At 39.0% G+C, this 17,792-nt stretch overlaps 1 protein-coding gene across 1 annotated transcript; it reads right to left on the bottom strand.

Annotated features, from left to right (window-relative positions):
- Window positions 1–1,451: 1,451 nt before the first annotated feature.
- On the bottom strand, window positions 1,452–15,981 carry LOC306836613 (bile salt-activated lipase-like; the record flags this gene model as incomplete). The annotated part of the gene is made up of 21 exons (XM_079363789.1): window positions 15,860–15,981; window positions 15,340–15,487; window positions 14,484–14,603; window positions 14,205–14,402; window positions 13,972–14,102; window positions 12,160–12,267; window positions 11,925–12,039; window positions 10,625–10,811; window positions 10,277–10,480; window positions 9,956–10,165; window positions 9,656–9,828; window positions 5,092–5,159; window positions 4,407–4,554; window positions 4,196–4,315; window positions 3,904–4,101; window positions 3,703–3,833; window positions 3,377–3,484; window positions 2,912–3,026; window positions 2,490–2,676; window positions 2,158–2,361; window positions 1,452–1,665 (listed from the first exon to the last, which is right to left on the bottom strand). Exons 1-21 carry the CDS (start codon window positions 15,920–15,922, stop codon window positions 1,452–1,454), a joined length of 3,150 nt encoding a protein of 1,049 aa, XP_079219915.1. The 5' UTR covers window positions 15,923–15,981.
- Window positions 15,982–17,792: the final 1,811 nt, after the last annotated feature.

Here is a 17,792-nt window from a genome sequence, read left to right as displayed (position 1 = left end):
AAATCTGAAAGGTAGGCGATTAAAAGACAAAGGAAAGTTAAAGATCATTGAAGAGAGGAGGGAAGGTGAAATTATTTGGAAATGGACGGGTAAATTCTTATGAAGATAGTTGTACCAGTTATGACCACATAGGGAGTCCAACTTATAAACCATAAGATGTTTTTACTACAAAACATTTTACATATTCTTTGACATTAAAGGAATGAATTTGAGCGAGAAATGGGAAGGATTATAAGTAGGAGTACTGTAAAAAAGTGAAATGTTGTAATGGTGTTGCAAAAACAGTGCTGCATGTGGTGAAAATGGAGGATGTGAAGAAATCATACAAAACAAGATGTAAGAGTGCAGAACAAGACCACATATATACGGTAACTGGCAAGGTCCTATTGCAAAGGATACCACTGACGTAAAACAGCCCATCGCTCATCTTCTCATGATGCCTCTCACTATCCTGAGCAGTAACAGCTTTCTCATCCTTTTCTATGAGCATACATGTTAAAAGTTAATTTGCAGCTCTAAAGAAAACATTCAATCCAAGGTTGATATAACCTTCAAATAGTAATATTTGACAACATGTATAAAAGGCACTTCCATATAGGTGTTTGCATATAATCAGTGCCCTGTTCATGAAGGGGAGTTTGAGTGATAGATACACTTTTACCGACTCCAGGAATGACGGCCCCCTGTTTGGACTCTCTACGCTCTTTTATACACTGTCAAAGCAAAAAGTGGCAGACACAAATTAATCTGCATAACTTTATGAAGTATAGGCAGAGCTTTAATGAAAGAGGCTGTCATATACCCAGTTGGTGAACTAACGGCATGCTGATTCCTAATGTAGCCGGCACAGTTCATGTAGTGACAGATTTTCACTAATCGGTCACTATAACTCTTTGACGTTCTTTTCCTGTGGACTTTTATCTGAAGGTACATGGTGAAGGAAAAGGCTCTTAAAGTTTTGGCATTAGTATTAAACCCATTGCACCCATTGGACCATTGCACCCAAATCCTACCAGTTTGACTTTTGGGATATCCATTTAAATCAAAAAGAATTGGACTTTTTTCATTGATGGAGGCATCAAAAGGTGGAATTGTTTCCCCTCCTTTTGTGTATGCATTCTTTTATTTCAAAAGTGAAAGAAAAAAAGAAAACATCACTGAGCTCGTGTTACACGGTCTCATGGAAGGCTTGGAAGGATGCTGGTCCAAAGATGAACAAAACGAAGCCTCATTTCCTGTCCAATGGAGCTGTCATTCATGTCAGCATTGATGTTCAGGAATGGTTGTCCACTGCTTGTAAATTCAGGCCACATCACGGGTACCTTCAAGTTTCCACTGTTAGGGTCCCTGGTATAAAAAACATTAATCACTTAGAACAGTATTGTAAGTATTGTTAATTTGTGGATAAATAATGTTCAAACATAATGTTACAGGTGCATGCAGAGTCTGTTTTACCCAGTTCTTGCAAAGTTAGTCCAGTAGGCGATCATATAGCCAGACAAGTCTCTATGCCTGTCCCCATAAGCTTTTGGTGTGGTGAAGGGTTTGCCAAAAACAAACTGCAGGTCATCAGCGTGGTCAGATCCCACCCAGTCATTGTAGGGTTTGCCTGGTCCGGCCATCAAACTGGGCTCAGACAGCAGGTAGGAGAAAGTACGGCCAGACCTAGGAGATAAAAAAAATTACTAAATATTTGTTTCTTCACAGCCAGGACACAAATGTATGGAAATAATCAACACCTTTTGTTTTATGTGATCATGTCACCTTTTGAGTGTGTTTTGCCTGATCCTGTCCAGCATTGCTTTGGTCAACAATCTGAACTTCAACCTACTGGATGTTTTGTGCACTCTGCATTTAGGACTACTAAAGTTTTGTTTGCAATTTTGCAAACTGAAGCATGTTACATGCAGAACAAGTGATCTGTTACTCTGTACAGACTGAAGGCTGTTTCTGAGTGATGAGCGCCATCTTGGTCCTCATCAAAAAGCCTATTTGTATTGCTGAACATGAGTCTGACGTTTATCTTTCAAACAACCAGAAAAACTGCATTGTTCTCTTGAATCTCAAGTTTTTATGTTAACCTCTTTAAGCAAAATAAACATATTCAGCAACTAAAATATAATTTCAAAGAAAAAGAAAGAAGCAGTTTGGTCTCACTTGGCGTTATCAGCATGCAGGTAGATTGCAATCTGTGCAGGAACCAGGAACAAGTAGTCAGTCCCGATGTCCACAGCGGTCCTTTTGATGTTATCCTGGCTGGGTGATGATTCCCAGTTGGATGCATACTCAGGGAAGGCGACTTCCAAACCATGTTTTCCAAACTCTTTGGTGTAAGCAGCAAGGAGCCTCTTTACATCTTCTCTGCAGTTAAAAAATAAAGTACAAAGCTCTGTCAAAGGATATAAAACTTTTACATACCACCTCTTTCATTTTTGCTTTTAAAGTTCACGAATCAAAACCACATCTCTCTGATGATGAATCAGCCTTACACAGAAGTGTCTTCATTCTTGTTACCCAGGGAAGGAATATCCTGTGAGGTGAAAAGATGTCCATCCATGTTATTCACCCCTAAAAGGTAGTCGATGTCAGCAGTGTTGTGGAACAAGTTGGCGGGATGGTCGGGGAGGAAGTCACCATCAACAACAGGAGACAGAAGCAGGTTCATCACACCGGGATCTGGGATAATCGAAAACAGAACAAGCAGGGTGGCACTTTATATCATGTATAATTGTGTATCGTATTGTCAAATCATATTTTTTCATCGTATTTTTTTATATATTGCATGTTTGTATGCCAAATTATTTCAAAAGCACAACATAATTTGCAAACTGTCATTACCATCTACAGTATATATGTCATAAGAAAGTTGTTAAATCTTGACATTTCGCCTTTGACAGAAATCTATGCTCACTATCTGGGGATCCTTGTACAATGCGGGGAGCAGCCATAGTGAGAGTCTTAGCGTCAGTAGATTTCAGACAGGCCACCATCCTGTCATCAGTGGGGCAGCCAACGCTCTCAGCAACCTGAGTACATGATAATAAAGCACTATTTAAAGCTCCTATAAGGAGTGCTGGTTATAAAAAAGATTGATTTTCATACTGATGCCTCTTTATGACCCTAAGCATTCAGGACCATCAGTGACAAGAAAGATTATTTCTATATAGTTATTTAAAATGCCCCTCAGCCCTGGCGCGGGGTAAGGGTCTGACAAAGTGAATAACAATGCTTTCAAACAGAGGTTTTAATTCCAAAGACTTTCCTTTCATACAGTTGATTTTGCAATTAGATTCAAAAAGACCATGCAATGTATCCTGCATATTTAAAATTAGGACTTCTTTTTTTAGAGACAAAAGTCCAATACATGACGACATACCTCGACTGCAACCTTGCGTGGGTTCTTGTTCATGGCCCATGGACAGAAAGCAACACCGCTCTGGGAAATGGCTCTCTTGACAAGCCCCTTGTTGTGTGGTGACAGACTCTGTGCAGAGATACGTTCGTGGAATATGATATTAGTACTTGTAGTTATGTTTTCTGGCAGTTTGACCTGGCTAAGGTTTTTTCTTTTTGAAGATATAGAATGAAACTCACAAACAAAGACGCAAGTATTGTGATTGTGTGTTTTGATGATATCATTTTAACCCTGAGGAAATATGGTGGAATAAGCAGTGCTGCTGGGATTCTACTCAGGCCTCTCACCTGGAAGCTGACACTAGCTCCACCTGCAGACTCTCCAAAGAGGGTGATATTTTCTGGGTCTCCTCCAAACGAACGAATGTTCTTGTGCACCCAGTTGATGGCAGCATGCTGGTCCCACAAACCCAGGTTTCCTATCATGGTAACAAAAGTCAATCCCAGAGCACACCATCCCAGCTCAAAAGTCCCATGAATTGTCCTCACCAGGTAAAGCAGAGTCTCCTGTGCTGAGGAAGCCCAAAGTTCCCACACGGTATCCCACAGACACCACAATAACATTGCCTCTGTCTGCAATCTCCTGACCGCTGTACAGGTAGTTGTTTAGGAAATTTGCCCCCATTGAACCGCCAACCATGAAACCTCCTCCATAAAACCAGATCATAACTGGAAGATCTGACGACACTGTGGTGAAAAAGAGAAGACTTTTTATTCACCATCAAGAACATCTACATTATCAAAGACTCAAAGAAAATTGATGTAAAAAAGAAAAAGCTACCCTGTCTGCCATGAGGGACCCAGATGTTGAGGTAGAGGCAGTCCTCACTGCCAAAACTGGAAGTCTGGAGTATGCTCATCTGCAGACATCTCTGAGCAAACTTTGTGGCCTTCAATACACCTGGGAATCAAACCAATGTTGTCCATTTCTTCCCTTCTCAATAAAAAAGAAGATAATTGCAGTGTGTGTTTTTCAAGACACGTTTACTCACCACTCCAGCCAGGATGGGGTTTGGGTTTCTCGAGGTTTTCAGGCTTGGCTGCAAAGGGGATTCCTTTGAAAACATCCACAGAGCGGAACAAACCGAGGGGGATGTTTCGTCCCTGGACACTGCCCCCTTCTGTTTGTACTGTACCAAGCTGGGGCCATCCAATGACAGAAGAAAACAGTGAAAAACCAACAAACTTTGACATTGTAGAAAAAATAACCTCTTTAACCATGTAACCAGCATTTTTAGCCACTCTATCTATAATTGTTAGTTTATAACTGAACATGCCTGAGTTAAACATTTACAGCTGGCCTACTATAGAGTTGACAAAAAACGTGTTGATTTTAATAAAATAACTAAAGTCAAGTCCCTCTAATCATGATTCAGGACATGATCAACTGTCAGCTATACTGACCAATGACATCTAAACATTACATTACTTTACTCATTAGCTCTTTATCTATCTTTTTATCGTGCTAAGCGTCTGTGTGTGGTGTTGAGCAGCTGATAAGATGTATTAAGTATTAAGTGGCAATGTCATGTGACAATGTAGATCCCAAAATAAAATGTTTATCACCACAAAATGACTGAAAAAACAGAGAATAGATCAAATTGTAGATGACAAAATTGTTACTCAATGCTTGATTCGTCTATGAATTCTTGTGAGATAACATTTTTGCAAACTTACAGTGGCTGCTGAAGCCGCCCCCAGAGACAAGACAACAGCAAGCAGAGTCTTCAGCTGGTCCATGGCTGCTGTCCAGAGCAAGCAAATGTCTCTCCAGGTGCTTATATACACCAGAGTCCAGTTACCTTAGTGACTAAACCAACACTCTGAGCAAATAGGTGTTAAATATAGCTGTTCACCTGTGTTATATAACCTTTACTCCCTTAGTGTGGCCTTGTGTTTTAACTGACCATGACCTCCAAACCTCATATGGGAAGCAACCTGGTGTAAACAGTGACAACTGGCTCGGGAGGTCTATTTTCACACATTTCCTTGTCATAAATGTTGGCTTCACTTAGAGGACAAATCTGAATCTCCCAGTGATTCACACACAAAGTGTATATGTCCAAAAAGCTAAATTAAAGTTCACACAAAATGGTGACGATATAAAGGTGCAAATGTAGTTACTAGGATGTGATTCACATTGTTTTTACACGTCGGACAAGTCAGTGACACCTCGTGTCCAATGAATAAAGGCATTTTTGTCCTGGAAGAGAACGCTCTGGGACATCAGGACAGAGCTGATGACTCAGAAGTCTGTCGTTTTGAGTACCAGTGACCCTTAACTCTAAGGGGACATGATGACCCAAACCATGCCAGAGACAGATTTCCCCCCCGAGTATCACAGCGTCACCGCATTTCCTCACTGAAGGGCTCAAGCTTTCGTGCCTCTGCTTTTGTCTTTGTGTACGTCACACATGCTATCGCACACAAACAAAGAGGTGAAAGATGGCTCATGTGAACATAACACTTATTTAAATCTCTGTAGAGCACAGTGTCTGCACCACTGACCTCTGTATTTGTCTTTATAATGAGGGAAGCAGCAGTGTCTTTAACCCTTTTGTTCTATCGCTCTCTATTATTCCACGCAGTAAAATTTGCTCTTCTGTTATTTTCTTATATAGGCTTATCAACATTTTTATAGATCGAAAGGAGGATTATTGGATCTCATTCACCAAATGTCATAATGCAATTTACCTTTTGCTGAATTATTTGAATTAATTTTGTTTTTCAACGAATTCATGTTTCATATTTTGTTTCCTGGTTTATTTTGTCTTGTTCTTCCTTCATTTGTATTTTTCTGTCCACATTCCTGGGTTAAGGTTTTAGTGCTCCATGTTTTATTTTGAAGATGTTGCTTGTGTATCATTTGCAGGGTTACTCCCAGCCTTTTTATTACACTCATTGTTCTCACATATCATGTTAGTTTCACCTGTGTTTGATTGCCTTGTGTACTTAGTCTTTGTGTTCCTTACCTCCAATACATACTGCCAATCTTTTCCTGTTCTGTTTGAGAAGAGACTGACTCTACTAACTGAAGCACAGCTGCCACACTGGACGCTCTAGCTTTGTTTAATCCTTCATTGTGACAATTTGATTTGTTAAAATAAACATGTAGCCAAAGGACAATGTTAAAGTCGTCGTTGTTACCACTTAGTTCAACTATTTTTAAAAACTGGGAATTTAAACTGTGACGATGCTACAAGTAAATAATAAAATATATATATAATAATAAAATAAAAAAATAATGAAAGTCACATGCAAAAAATTGGATGTCAATACTGCAACCTTTAAAAAGGTGGATAAGGGTTTTACAGATGGTGTTATTCAAATAACATAACAATAAGTTGTTTACTTCTTTGATTTCAGGTGTAAGATGTTTTCTTGATAAAACAACAAGTGAGAGGGAGCTGGGTAAGTCCTTGTGACGTCAGAACTGAAGCACATGCTGCTGCTGACTCTCAGAAACAGGTGCACTTATTCACAGAATACCAACAAAACATACTGTCAGGGTAAGTAAAACGGAGATTACATGTTTTGTAAGTTTAGCATTTCGTTCATACTAGTTCATGAAGAGGCAACATTAAAAACAAGGCATCCCTGCCACAGCAAATCCACACAAACACAGGTTCTGTTTGCTGTAGGAAAATAGAAACTAAAAGCGAGTGCAGAATTTCAAAGGAGAGCAGACACACTGGTTATTTTAGATTCAAACAGAGATATTTAATTAAGCACATTTATTGTGCAGCTTTGGATAAAAAAAAAAACAAGTACAAGTAAAGACAAAAAACAAGCAACACAAGGGATGAATAAGAACTACAACAAGAGAAATCAAAACTCTAAAACATGAACTAAAACAGAACAAATCATGACACTATAAATATATGGTGTAAACCAAAATGAAGAATGTATTTTCTCATAAAGGATGGCTACAGTGTAGAAGCCTATCTTTAGTTTAATTTACACCAAAAGACAAAGATCGCTCTGTGCACAGTTACATTCAGGAACCTTGCCTTTAGCTTTAGAGACCCACAAGTTTAATACCTTTCCAGAGGAAGACAGAGTTTATTTGCTGTGTAAGTTAGGTGAAATTGAAAATGAGATTCATTTTCTGTTTCATTGTCGGTTGTATAATGACATAAGGGATGTTCTCCATGAAAAAAAAATCCTCAATTTACATGGATTTTTTTTGGCTGGACGATTATGAAAAACTTGAGTTGTGTTTTAAATAAAGGAATCTTTGTTGAAGCAGATTTTATTTGCAAAGCCTGGGAGAAAGTAATTATAGTTATAGTGGTTGTAAATAACGGATCGAATGAAACTAAGGCTGTTTTTATTGGACTTATTACACATTTTTTAAAAATAGTGAAGAATCAAAAAAGAGCTCATTTTATGATCTTAATTTTGAACCTTTTTTTCAGGAACCCTGATTATGATTCATTGCTTTCTGAACTAAAGAGATGAAATGCTGAGTCACACTACTCAGTAAAAACATTGAGTAAGACACTCATTCAGTGTTACAGTAAATGCTGAGTGGGATGTTTTTACAGCTCAGATTTTTTAACTTCCTTAAGGGAAGCGCTAAGGCCACATCTATATATTCTGAACATTTAACAAAACAATATCTTTTTGAGTCTGTACATACAAGAATACATACTGTAGATTAATATTGATCAGGTCAGATCATTAAGTCATCAAATTTCACTTGAGCTAACTTTTGCTTAAACTGGTCTATCCAGCTTGTTGTCAGTTGTGCATGGATGGCACTTTAATTTTTAATTTCATGAGTCACGCAGTTAATTTTTTACCCTTAGATTTTTTTACACATCTCTCCCCTGTCAGATATACAGCAACAAACTTCCCAGGAAAATTCCTCATATTAATTTTTTTAAAAACCTAAAAAACTAGCACTTCCTCCCATAAACACTCAGTTTTTGTTTGATCTTCTCCCTGAAAACTGTGTGGTCTGATGATTACACAAAGATATGTAGCTACACAATGATTGTTTTCAGCTGTAACTTGAAAACAGGTTTATTTGTGGAGCGGTATTGAAACAAGTAATGTCAGGTATATAAAAGGTAACAACAATACATTCTGGCATTCTGAAGCAGAACATTTGACTGAATGCTTAAGAACCAGTTACAATATTCAACAACAAAAATCTGTCCAATATCATAATTGCAAGGTCTTGGGGAAGCATCTTCTTTTGAGCTTTAAGAATTTGAAGCTATTTTCAAAATTGTCTGTATTTTGTGTATATATTAAACAGATTGGAGCCACAACCATGAAGTCACTTTATTAACTTTGGATCAGAGGAGTCCATTCAATATACATCTATCTTTGACAAGAGATTGCTTTGTATCATTCCATAGATGAGATGTAATACTTCACGTCAAGATCATTATCTTTTCCTCAGGAGTATAACTGGAATAGTCATTGGGTTACCCACTGTTTGTTTTTTTTGTTTTTTTTACTGAATTGATTTAATTTCCTAAACAGTTATAGCGCCCCCTGCTGATGATTTATGAGACTATTCATCTGTTTGTCAGACACACTAGTGTTTGGAGATTTAATTTAACTGAAGACTTCCAAATATGATAACCAATATTTAATGGAAAAATAAGCTACATGGGTCTCTTAAGACCATTTATTGTGATATTTAGTTGGGTTCTCTGTTAGGTTCTAAAGTCTCTTAATAGGCAGGACTTCCCGCTTTGAGTTTGGATGGATGGTAGTGGGTGGGGCTTATAAAATAACACAGTGGCCCAGGTGTGTAAGATGTGTGAGGTTACAGCATCATGGGGATCTCAATGCTGAGTCATTATGAATCTGCTCGTGTGACCCGATATCTAAGCAACAGTGAAGATGGACATCCACCAACTCACGTTTTTGTTTCTTTTCATTAGACCACCCTATCACAACAACCCACCTGCAGAAAGAGACTGTGTGCTTGAGTTGGCTGCTTGAGGGAGCGCTGCAACCGGACACCATTCAATCCAATTACATCTCAAGTGCAGATTGTCAATGGAAAGGAGCAGTCAGAAAACTATTGAATGGCTGCACAGTTTGCATTGCCAAAAGCAGGAAAAGCAAAATGAATAGAAAATAAACAAAACAAAAACATGCAGCTAAATAAAACCAGAGAACTATTTTTTCCTTGTCATCCATTTATTTCTTCAGGAGATATTACTGATGATGCTGCTTAAGGTGTCTTGTCATGCACAGGTGAATATACTGTTTATTCATTCTGAGATGAGAGGTAGGTTGGGAAGGATGCTGGCCCAAAAATTAACATATTTTACTCTCAACCGCTGTCTCACATAGCTCTCGTCCATATCAGAATTGATCTCCAGGTATGATTGATTGTTGGTAAATAGAGGCCAGTTAGCGGGTACGCTCTCTCCTTTGCTGGGGTCCCTGTAACCAGAGAAAGGGAACTGAACTTAGGCACGTTTTCTATCTCAGTATGTGGTCAAGTTTTTAGTTCATTTATTATCACTGTTATTATTTCTGTGATGGTCGTGGTGTGTGTTTGTGTTTTTACCCAGTTTTAGCAAAGTTGGTCCAGTAGTTGATCATGTAGCTGGAGACGTTGCGGTGGCTTGGCTCATAAATGTCGGGTGTGATGAAAGGTTTTCCAAACACGTACAGAACGTCATCAGCGTGGTCGGCTCCCATCCAGCTGGGGTAGGGTTTATAGTCGCCGCCCAAACGGCTGGGCTCAGAGAACATGTAGGAGTAAGTACGGCCGGTTCTTTGGTTGGATGTGGAAGAAAAAGAGATGTGACAATGAATACACCAAAGAGTGGGACAAATAACAGAAGTCTTACTGGTAGCAATTTCTTTAGCGAGAGCTTATTCTCACGTGGCGTTGGCAGCATGAAGGTAGAGGGCAACCTGAGTAGGGACCAGGAAGATGTAGTCTGTTCCAACATCCACAACAGTTTTCTTGATTGTCTCCTGGTCAGGTTCTGGTCCCCAGGTTGAGTTATATGTGGAGAAAGCATTGTCGAGAGCTTCAGGGCCACCACCTTTAACATACGACGCCAGGAGCCTCTTCACATCCTCGCTGCAATCGGGAAGAAAAGGTTTCAAATTTACGTCTGACAGGAAACTTTTTTTTGCCCTGTAAAATATGTTAATACCACCACAGATCTAAGAAAAGAATGCAATTTACTGTTTCACACTTTCACATCAAATGACTTGAACTCACACAGGGGTATTAAACATATTGAAGTTGATTGAATGAACATCCTTAGAAGTGAAGTAGTGTCCGTCCATGTCATTGACTCCAGCGATGTAGTCGATCTCAGCAGCATTGTGGAACAGATTTTGAGGCTCATCAGGCAGGAAGTCACCGTCGACCACAGGAGTTAGGTACAGTTTGAACACAATCGGATCTGATGGAAGAGTGCAACATCAGTGCTCGCTACCTATGTTTTACATCTGACTTTCTAATCAGCAATTTGCTGAAAAACTGTTAAATAAATCATAAAACTCGACCCCTTGATGCCTACATTTTTTTCCAAGTATTACAAACAAGTTGGCAAGTTTTTTTACGTGTTTCTGCTTTCAAGTGGATGCTAAATTAAGTTGAGAAAGTTAAGCACATAAAATAGATAGACATAAAATGGATGTTGTTCCGTCTCCAAATGGTCCCATGAGCATGGTCTTGTTACCTGCTCTTTTGTTAATGTTAATAGACAAATAGTAAGGTCCTTTACCTGCTTTTGCAAAGTGTCTCGAGATAACATCTGTTATGAATTGATGCTGTACAAATAAAGATTGATTGATTGATTGATGTGAGAAACTAATGATTGCAAAAGGTTCCCAGGTAATGTTTGTATTGAAAGTGCATCAACTGGTAGTGGGGGAATACGGATGCTATTTTTGCTGCATTTGGAGTGAAAGCGGTTTGATACAAATTCACGACAACAGGCATCAAGGGGTTAAAGAGATATGAAAACATTTAAATAAAATCTATAGTGTCATTTAATACCTACTAAACATAGTTCAGCAGTTCAAATTTAAAATAGCATAGGTGGTCAGTCAGCCACTAGGTGGAGTCTTTGTTGTGAGTTGAAGTCATAAGTTGCAGGCTTTACTCTTTGCAATTCTGTGACTGCATCGCACTTAACTCCAACTTCACCACTCATTTGTTCATTGCATTCACAACGGCGTCCTCATATGTGACTGGACATTGCCTTGGGATTGCAGATGCACAAGTAGCAGTATATGTAAAGAGAATTTTGCTTGTCCAACGCTTTTCTAGTCTTCTGTTTTTCAAAGCACTTTTTATCTTGCGCTCAAAGACACACTATACAAAGAGACACATACTTTAGATATGGGTAGTTAATTGCTTATGTAGAAAAAATTATAATTTTTTTGTTATTTTGTTTCTGGTAAATGTTGAACAGAAAATACACTGCAAAGTTAATTGCTAAATTCTGGTTGAAAGCATCATAAATATATATTTATCCTGTAGATCTGGTTGTATGAATTTCAGTTCTTACCATCAACTGAACTGCTGATATTGAAACTGCCAGCCAAGGTAAGAGCCACAGGATCTGTCATCTTCAAACATGCAACCATGGACTCATTGGTGGGGCAGTTGACCTTCAGGGCAATCTGGAGAGGATGTTCAAATGAGCTAAAATTGTTTACTAGCTCTGAAATAGTATGCAGATTTTAAACATTATTCAAAGGTGTGTTAAAGAAATGAAAGACGTCAGGGAGGCTAGCATGTACCTCCTCAGCATCTCTGCGGGGTTTTCTGTTGATAGCCCAGGGGCAGGTAGCAACCCCGCTCTGGGAGATGGCTCTCCTGATCATTCCTTTGTTGTGTGGCGTGAGAGTCTGCAGACAGACACAAAACACAAGAGATAGTTTATTTTAACAACATTCAGTTATTAGTCACTGTAAGTGCTGATGGAGGGTTCAGCATCACTGGAACATTTAAATGTGTCTCACATTGCTACAGGTGTTCTAAACATCAGAAATGAACTTTTAAATCACAGCAAATGTTCATCACTTAAACATCTGCAGGGCCGGGGAGGCAACTTTGCAAAAATTCTTAAAAACGCAGATGAATGTTTATAATACAAAGTTGTCATGTTTGGGGGTTTTTGGTGTGCTGTTCCACGTGTGTTTGTTTTGTTTTCCCTGTCTGTCTACTCCCTCTGTGTCTCTCTTCCTCTCCTTAATTAGTGATTGGTTTCAGGTTGACGCTCAGGTGTCTCCAATCAACACACTATTTAAGCCGGCTCCTTCCATACTGCCGGCGCCAGATTATTGTTCTTCCCTCATGGGTTTGTACTCGCCGTGTCAACGCCTGTTCTCTAGTGACTCTTTGAATGCTCGTTTTGATTGTCGTGTTTTTGAACTCTCGTGTTTTTCTCCCTCTCGTTAGTTACCCAAGCCTGCCCCTCCTGCAACCTCGTCTTCCCCCCGTCGTCTTGTTCGTCTACATATGGCTCAACTTCACATGTGTTTTTGGACTCTGGGTTTTGGGATCACTTTCTAGTCACATTATATTTCATGTAGCACATAATAGTCACATTATATTTCATGGAGCACATTCATTCCTTTTTGTCACTCGTTGTTTAATAAATTATTGTTTGTATCTTCTGTCTCTAACATGTAGACTTACAGTTGTATAGTATCGTATGTGTATGCTATCTATCAAAAAAACATGTTTTTCTCTCCTCACAGGTTATGTACATACTATATAAGTTTAAAGTCTACTGCTAATGCTAACTGCACAGGTTTAACCTTTACTCTTAGTCACATAGGGGCTGCTAAATCTTGTTTGGGGGATTATTGCGTTGTATACAGAGGGGAGGGGGGACAGCGGGTGTGTATTGTGTTATGGAAAATTTTACTCCATGTGTACTACGAAGGTCTCATAGAATTTTTCATATAAAATGATTTTGAAATGTCTTAGAATACGACATGCACAGCACATTGGGTGTTTTGTTTCCCATCATTTGTTTCCCTTTATTCTGTTTCTCACACTCTGTACATGTGGGAAGAGTCACCCAGGCTCTTTCTCACTGGACTCCATCTCCTTCTCAGCCTTGGGAGAAGGTAAATAGTCATGTAGTCTCTTTTCTCACACTAGGGGATAGATTGTGCCCTATAACCAATGTCTTGTGTCCTGCCTGTCTGTATACTGCTACTGGATGCCCTGAATTTCCCTCGGGATCAATAATGTATCTATCTATCTATAGAAGTATAAAGGTTTTTGTTTTTTTTAAGAAAAAAGTTATGTTGCTTGGCAACAGATCAGTTCCCGTCAACTACTTATGTTAGCAGAGCCATATGAAGGATTTATTAAGCAAAATGTAATGATCAGCTGTTGCTGTGAAATAGGTCACTTGTAATGCTGCATGAAGGCAATGCCACATTCAAGGTGGTGCTGTTATGGCATTTACCAGAAAACTAAATATTTATAGAATAAAACTAAGTTTAATTAAACAATTGTGAATAAGATTTAATGTAACACATGAAATATATCATCAATTATTGCTGGAATTCTAAAAAGAAAAAACTAATTCTCACCTGGAAGCTGACACTAGCTCCCCCTGCAGACTCTCCAAAGATGGTGATGTTGTCGGGGTCTCCTCCAAAGGAACGGATGTTCCTGTGCACCCAGGCAATAGCAGCCTGCTGGTCCCAGAGACCATAGTTTCCTGAAGAAGAATCACAGCACAAATAACTGATCTCAATGAAAACTTGCAGGGAAGTTCACTCTTCAAGGCTCCTTTTTAAAAGGTCCGACAAAATAAACCTACCAGGCAAATCAGAGTCCCCAGTGCTCAGGAAGCCCAGAGTCCCCACACGGTATCCCAGTGTCACCACAATGACATTGCCTCTGTCTGCCATTTCGTGCCCATCGTAAAGATAGTCATCCTGGTATTTTTGACCCATGGAGTCTCCAAACAAAAAGGCTCCTCCGTAGATCCAAACCATGACAGCCATACCTGTGGACACTGAAGAGCAACACTGATTGGAGCTGGTTGGAGTTCAGATATAATAATGCAAAGACGTTGTTGGCCTCTTGATGTCTTTACCTGAGCTGCCATGAGGAACCCAGATGTTAAGGTACAGACAATCCTCAATGCCTTTTGTGTCAATCATGATACGGATCACCTGAAGGCATTTATCTCTGAACTCAGTGGCATTCAGAACACCTGCCAATAGACACAGAAGCTTTAAAGTCAGGGCTGTGTAATAGCAAAAACCTTAACATAGGGGACACAATACAGCTGGGATATGTTGTTTAATTTGAACTTAGGTTATACATTTTCACTGATTCGCAGATACTTCCTATGCCCTATGCTCCAAAATATGAAAGTGTCAACAATTTGTCATGTGAAGGGCTCTCAGGAAGAGATAGCAATTTGAAGAGTTGTATGCAACAATATTTACTGACCTATATCCACAACTTTCAGACATGCAACGAGATTTTTGAGAAAATCGAAGTTTAAAATTCTGTTATAATCCTGACCCACATAGTCTATCACTTTTCCCCCCGACTGCCATTAGCCTTTTAAACAACTCAATGTGATATTACTTTATTATATGTTGGTGTTGAGACTTTAATATTCAATGGTGTTTTTTCCCCTGCTGATGTATCCCATGTTTCTTTTCTACTTCCTCTACAGCTTATGTGATGACTGTAAAGGAAAATGCCCCTCTGGGATAATAAAGACATCATTAATCCTTGAACTTTCAAGAAAGACAAACCCAGAGTCAGTTCTGTAATGACATAACATGTCTTACAGTCAAAGCTGTCAACTATGATGTATTTCCCTTTTCCCACAAACAATAAAAATGTTCATTCAACTCATTTAATTTCCATGACTGCTTTAAGGACTATGCATCTCTGTGGTGTTGGTTTAGTCACTAGCCCATGAGTCTACCCACCGTCCCAGCCAGGGTGACGTTTTGGTTTCTCAAGCCTTTGAGGGATGTCAGCAAAAGGAATCCCTTTGAAGACATCCATGCTTCTGAAGGGCCCAAGAGTGACATGCTCGCCCTCCACCATCCCTCCCTCTGTGTTCACCACTCCGAGCTTCATAGGAGACAAAGACAAGCACAGAATAAAAACAGTGCATTTCAGATAAAAACATAATTATTGAATGGCTCAGTCACGTGAACTTGTTATTGAATAAATCCTTCACATAAATCTCAGGAAATAATGAGTGAACTACATAGGTTAGAAACATTTTGAGGCACAGACTTCGGCATTCAATAAACTATCAATTTATATATAAAATATTCTCACACTTGCAACTAAGTATTGCAGCTTTGTTTCAAAAAGGCTGTGGATGAGGAGATTGTACATTTATTTCAATAATGAAGGCAATATTAAAGAAACTAAACAAATACTCTCATTATCTGTTAATGCCCAAATATATTTAAAAGGTTCTTGTGGGACACTTACGGAGGCCGCAGAGACCGTCTCCAGAAACACAGCAACAGCTACAAATAATCCCAGCTTCATCATCTTGCCTGTGGGAACAAGGTTGTTTGTCGGCCAGACTTTTATAAGCGAGACCTCCCCTAAAAAGCTCCTGACCGGTGTGAACTCTGCTTCCCCCACTTTAACATAATATTTAGTCATGTTGTGTCCTTAGCTGTACTCAGAATAAGATCAAAGTCCGGTGAGGGGGTTTTGTGGTTCTTCTGTCTGGAACAAGATATCTGCTGACCTGACTTTTAAAGCAAAAATCAAAAGCTATCTGTTCTTCAAAGCATATGAATAATGGCTTTTTGTATGTGTGTATGAGTGTGTGTGTGTGTGTGTGTGTGTGTGTGTGTGTGTGTGTGTGTGTGTGTGTGTGTGATTGATTTAATTGATAAGATTTTAAAACATTTAAAAACATCTAAATATATTTTCTTTCATGCACCCTTTGTATTTTTTGGGATATTTTTAATATTCTTTATATTTGAATTTTTTGAAATTTCATTTTATAGATTGACATTTGCTTCTTTTTTGTGTGTATGCTGTGTTTTGATTTTGTTTTTAACCTGAATTCATTGAGCTTATCTGCAATGAAATGTGCTCTATCAATAGAATTGCTATTGCTACTCTGTGGGCCTGGTTCAGGTTTAGTCTACATTAAAATTAACAAAGCAGTTACATGAATGTACTATTAGGTCACCTTGGAAATCATTTCAGCTACATTAGTTGCCTTGTGGCTTTGTTGAATTTGTCTTGCCTGTAAAATGTGTGACATGAGTCTCCATTCATTGTCAAAAAATGAGAACAGGGTCCAAAATTTATTTTTTGACTCACAAGCCATGTGTTGCATACACATCTATTATCGTACATTCCTTTGAGTTAATAAGGTCTTATGGAGGCTGCTGTTGAATTAAGAGACCTAAGTCACAAATTGAATCATTTTATCAGAAAAGGAGATGGAGAAATTATGAAAATCTATCTGCTTCCCTTTATTTGGAGGAAGCAGTGCCCAGAATCGCCCCTGTATTAATTACAGACTAAAAGCAAAAATCCATCAGAGAAAAATACATTTGCTTTGACATACCCCTTTTGTAAACTTTTTGGAAAGTCTACATCAGAACTATAGCCAGAACACAGGATAAGATACAGGGTGGCATCTCAAAGTCCAGCCAGCCCAAAGTCCAGTCAGCCCACACCTGTGCACATCACGCTTAAACCTATTGTCGTATTAAAAGGGACATCCACTGAAACAACAAGCTGTTAAAGGCATCAAACCCATAATTGTTTGTTTGCTACATGTCTTCTTGTTAAAATCAGATGCCCCTGCAACGTGCCAATCTGTCAAATCCACAAAACACATTCTCAAGTCTATCGCCTTTTGAATGACCCTCTGGTTATTAGCTGTGATTATTGATGCAGAGACACCCACAGTCCCAGATCCACACACACTTTTGTCAAATATTAGACCTGATGCTTATCCAAGATATTGAAGGATAAAAGTTACTATTTAACACTTTTCCTATGTTGTTTATAGAAATCTGACTCCTCTAAATAATTACCTCAAATCTCTGCGCATTCTTTTGATGGGATGAGAGGAATGACTGGAGGCGTCTCTTTCAGGTTAACAGAGTTTATTAACCCGATGAATCAAGAATAGAAGTTACAGAGTCTCTGGGTTCAACACTACGTGTCCCTGACAACAGACAGATACCTGGTCAGTTCGCGAAGTCTGAGCCCCGACTATCTTTCCCTGAACCCTTTTATACATTAGACAGAGAATATCTAACCAAATTATGCGTTTGAGAATGTGCAGTTTCCTTCCTCCGATTGGGCAACTTCCAAATTATGCGTCTTCGGATGAGTGGTTCCCCTTCTCTCATTGGTACATCATACTCCCGAATCCTTTCACTTT

Source organism: Symphodus melops (assembly GCF_947650265.1).
Source record: "Symphodus melops genome assembly, chromosome: 16".
In the NCBI taxonomy this organism is placed as follows: Eukaryota; Metazoa; Chordata; class Actinopteri; order Labriformes; family Labridae; genus Symphodus; species Symphodus melops.
This window is presented reverse-complemented; position numbering and strand designations above follow the sequence as displayed.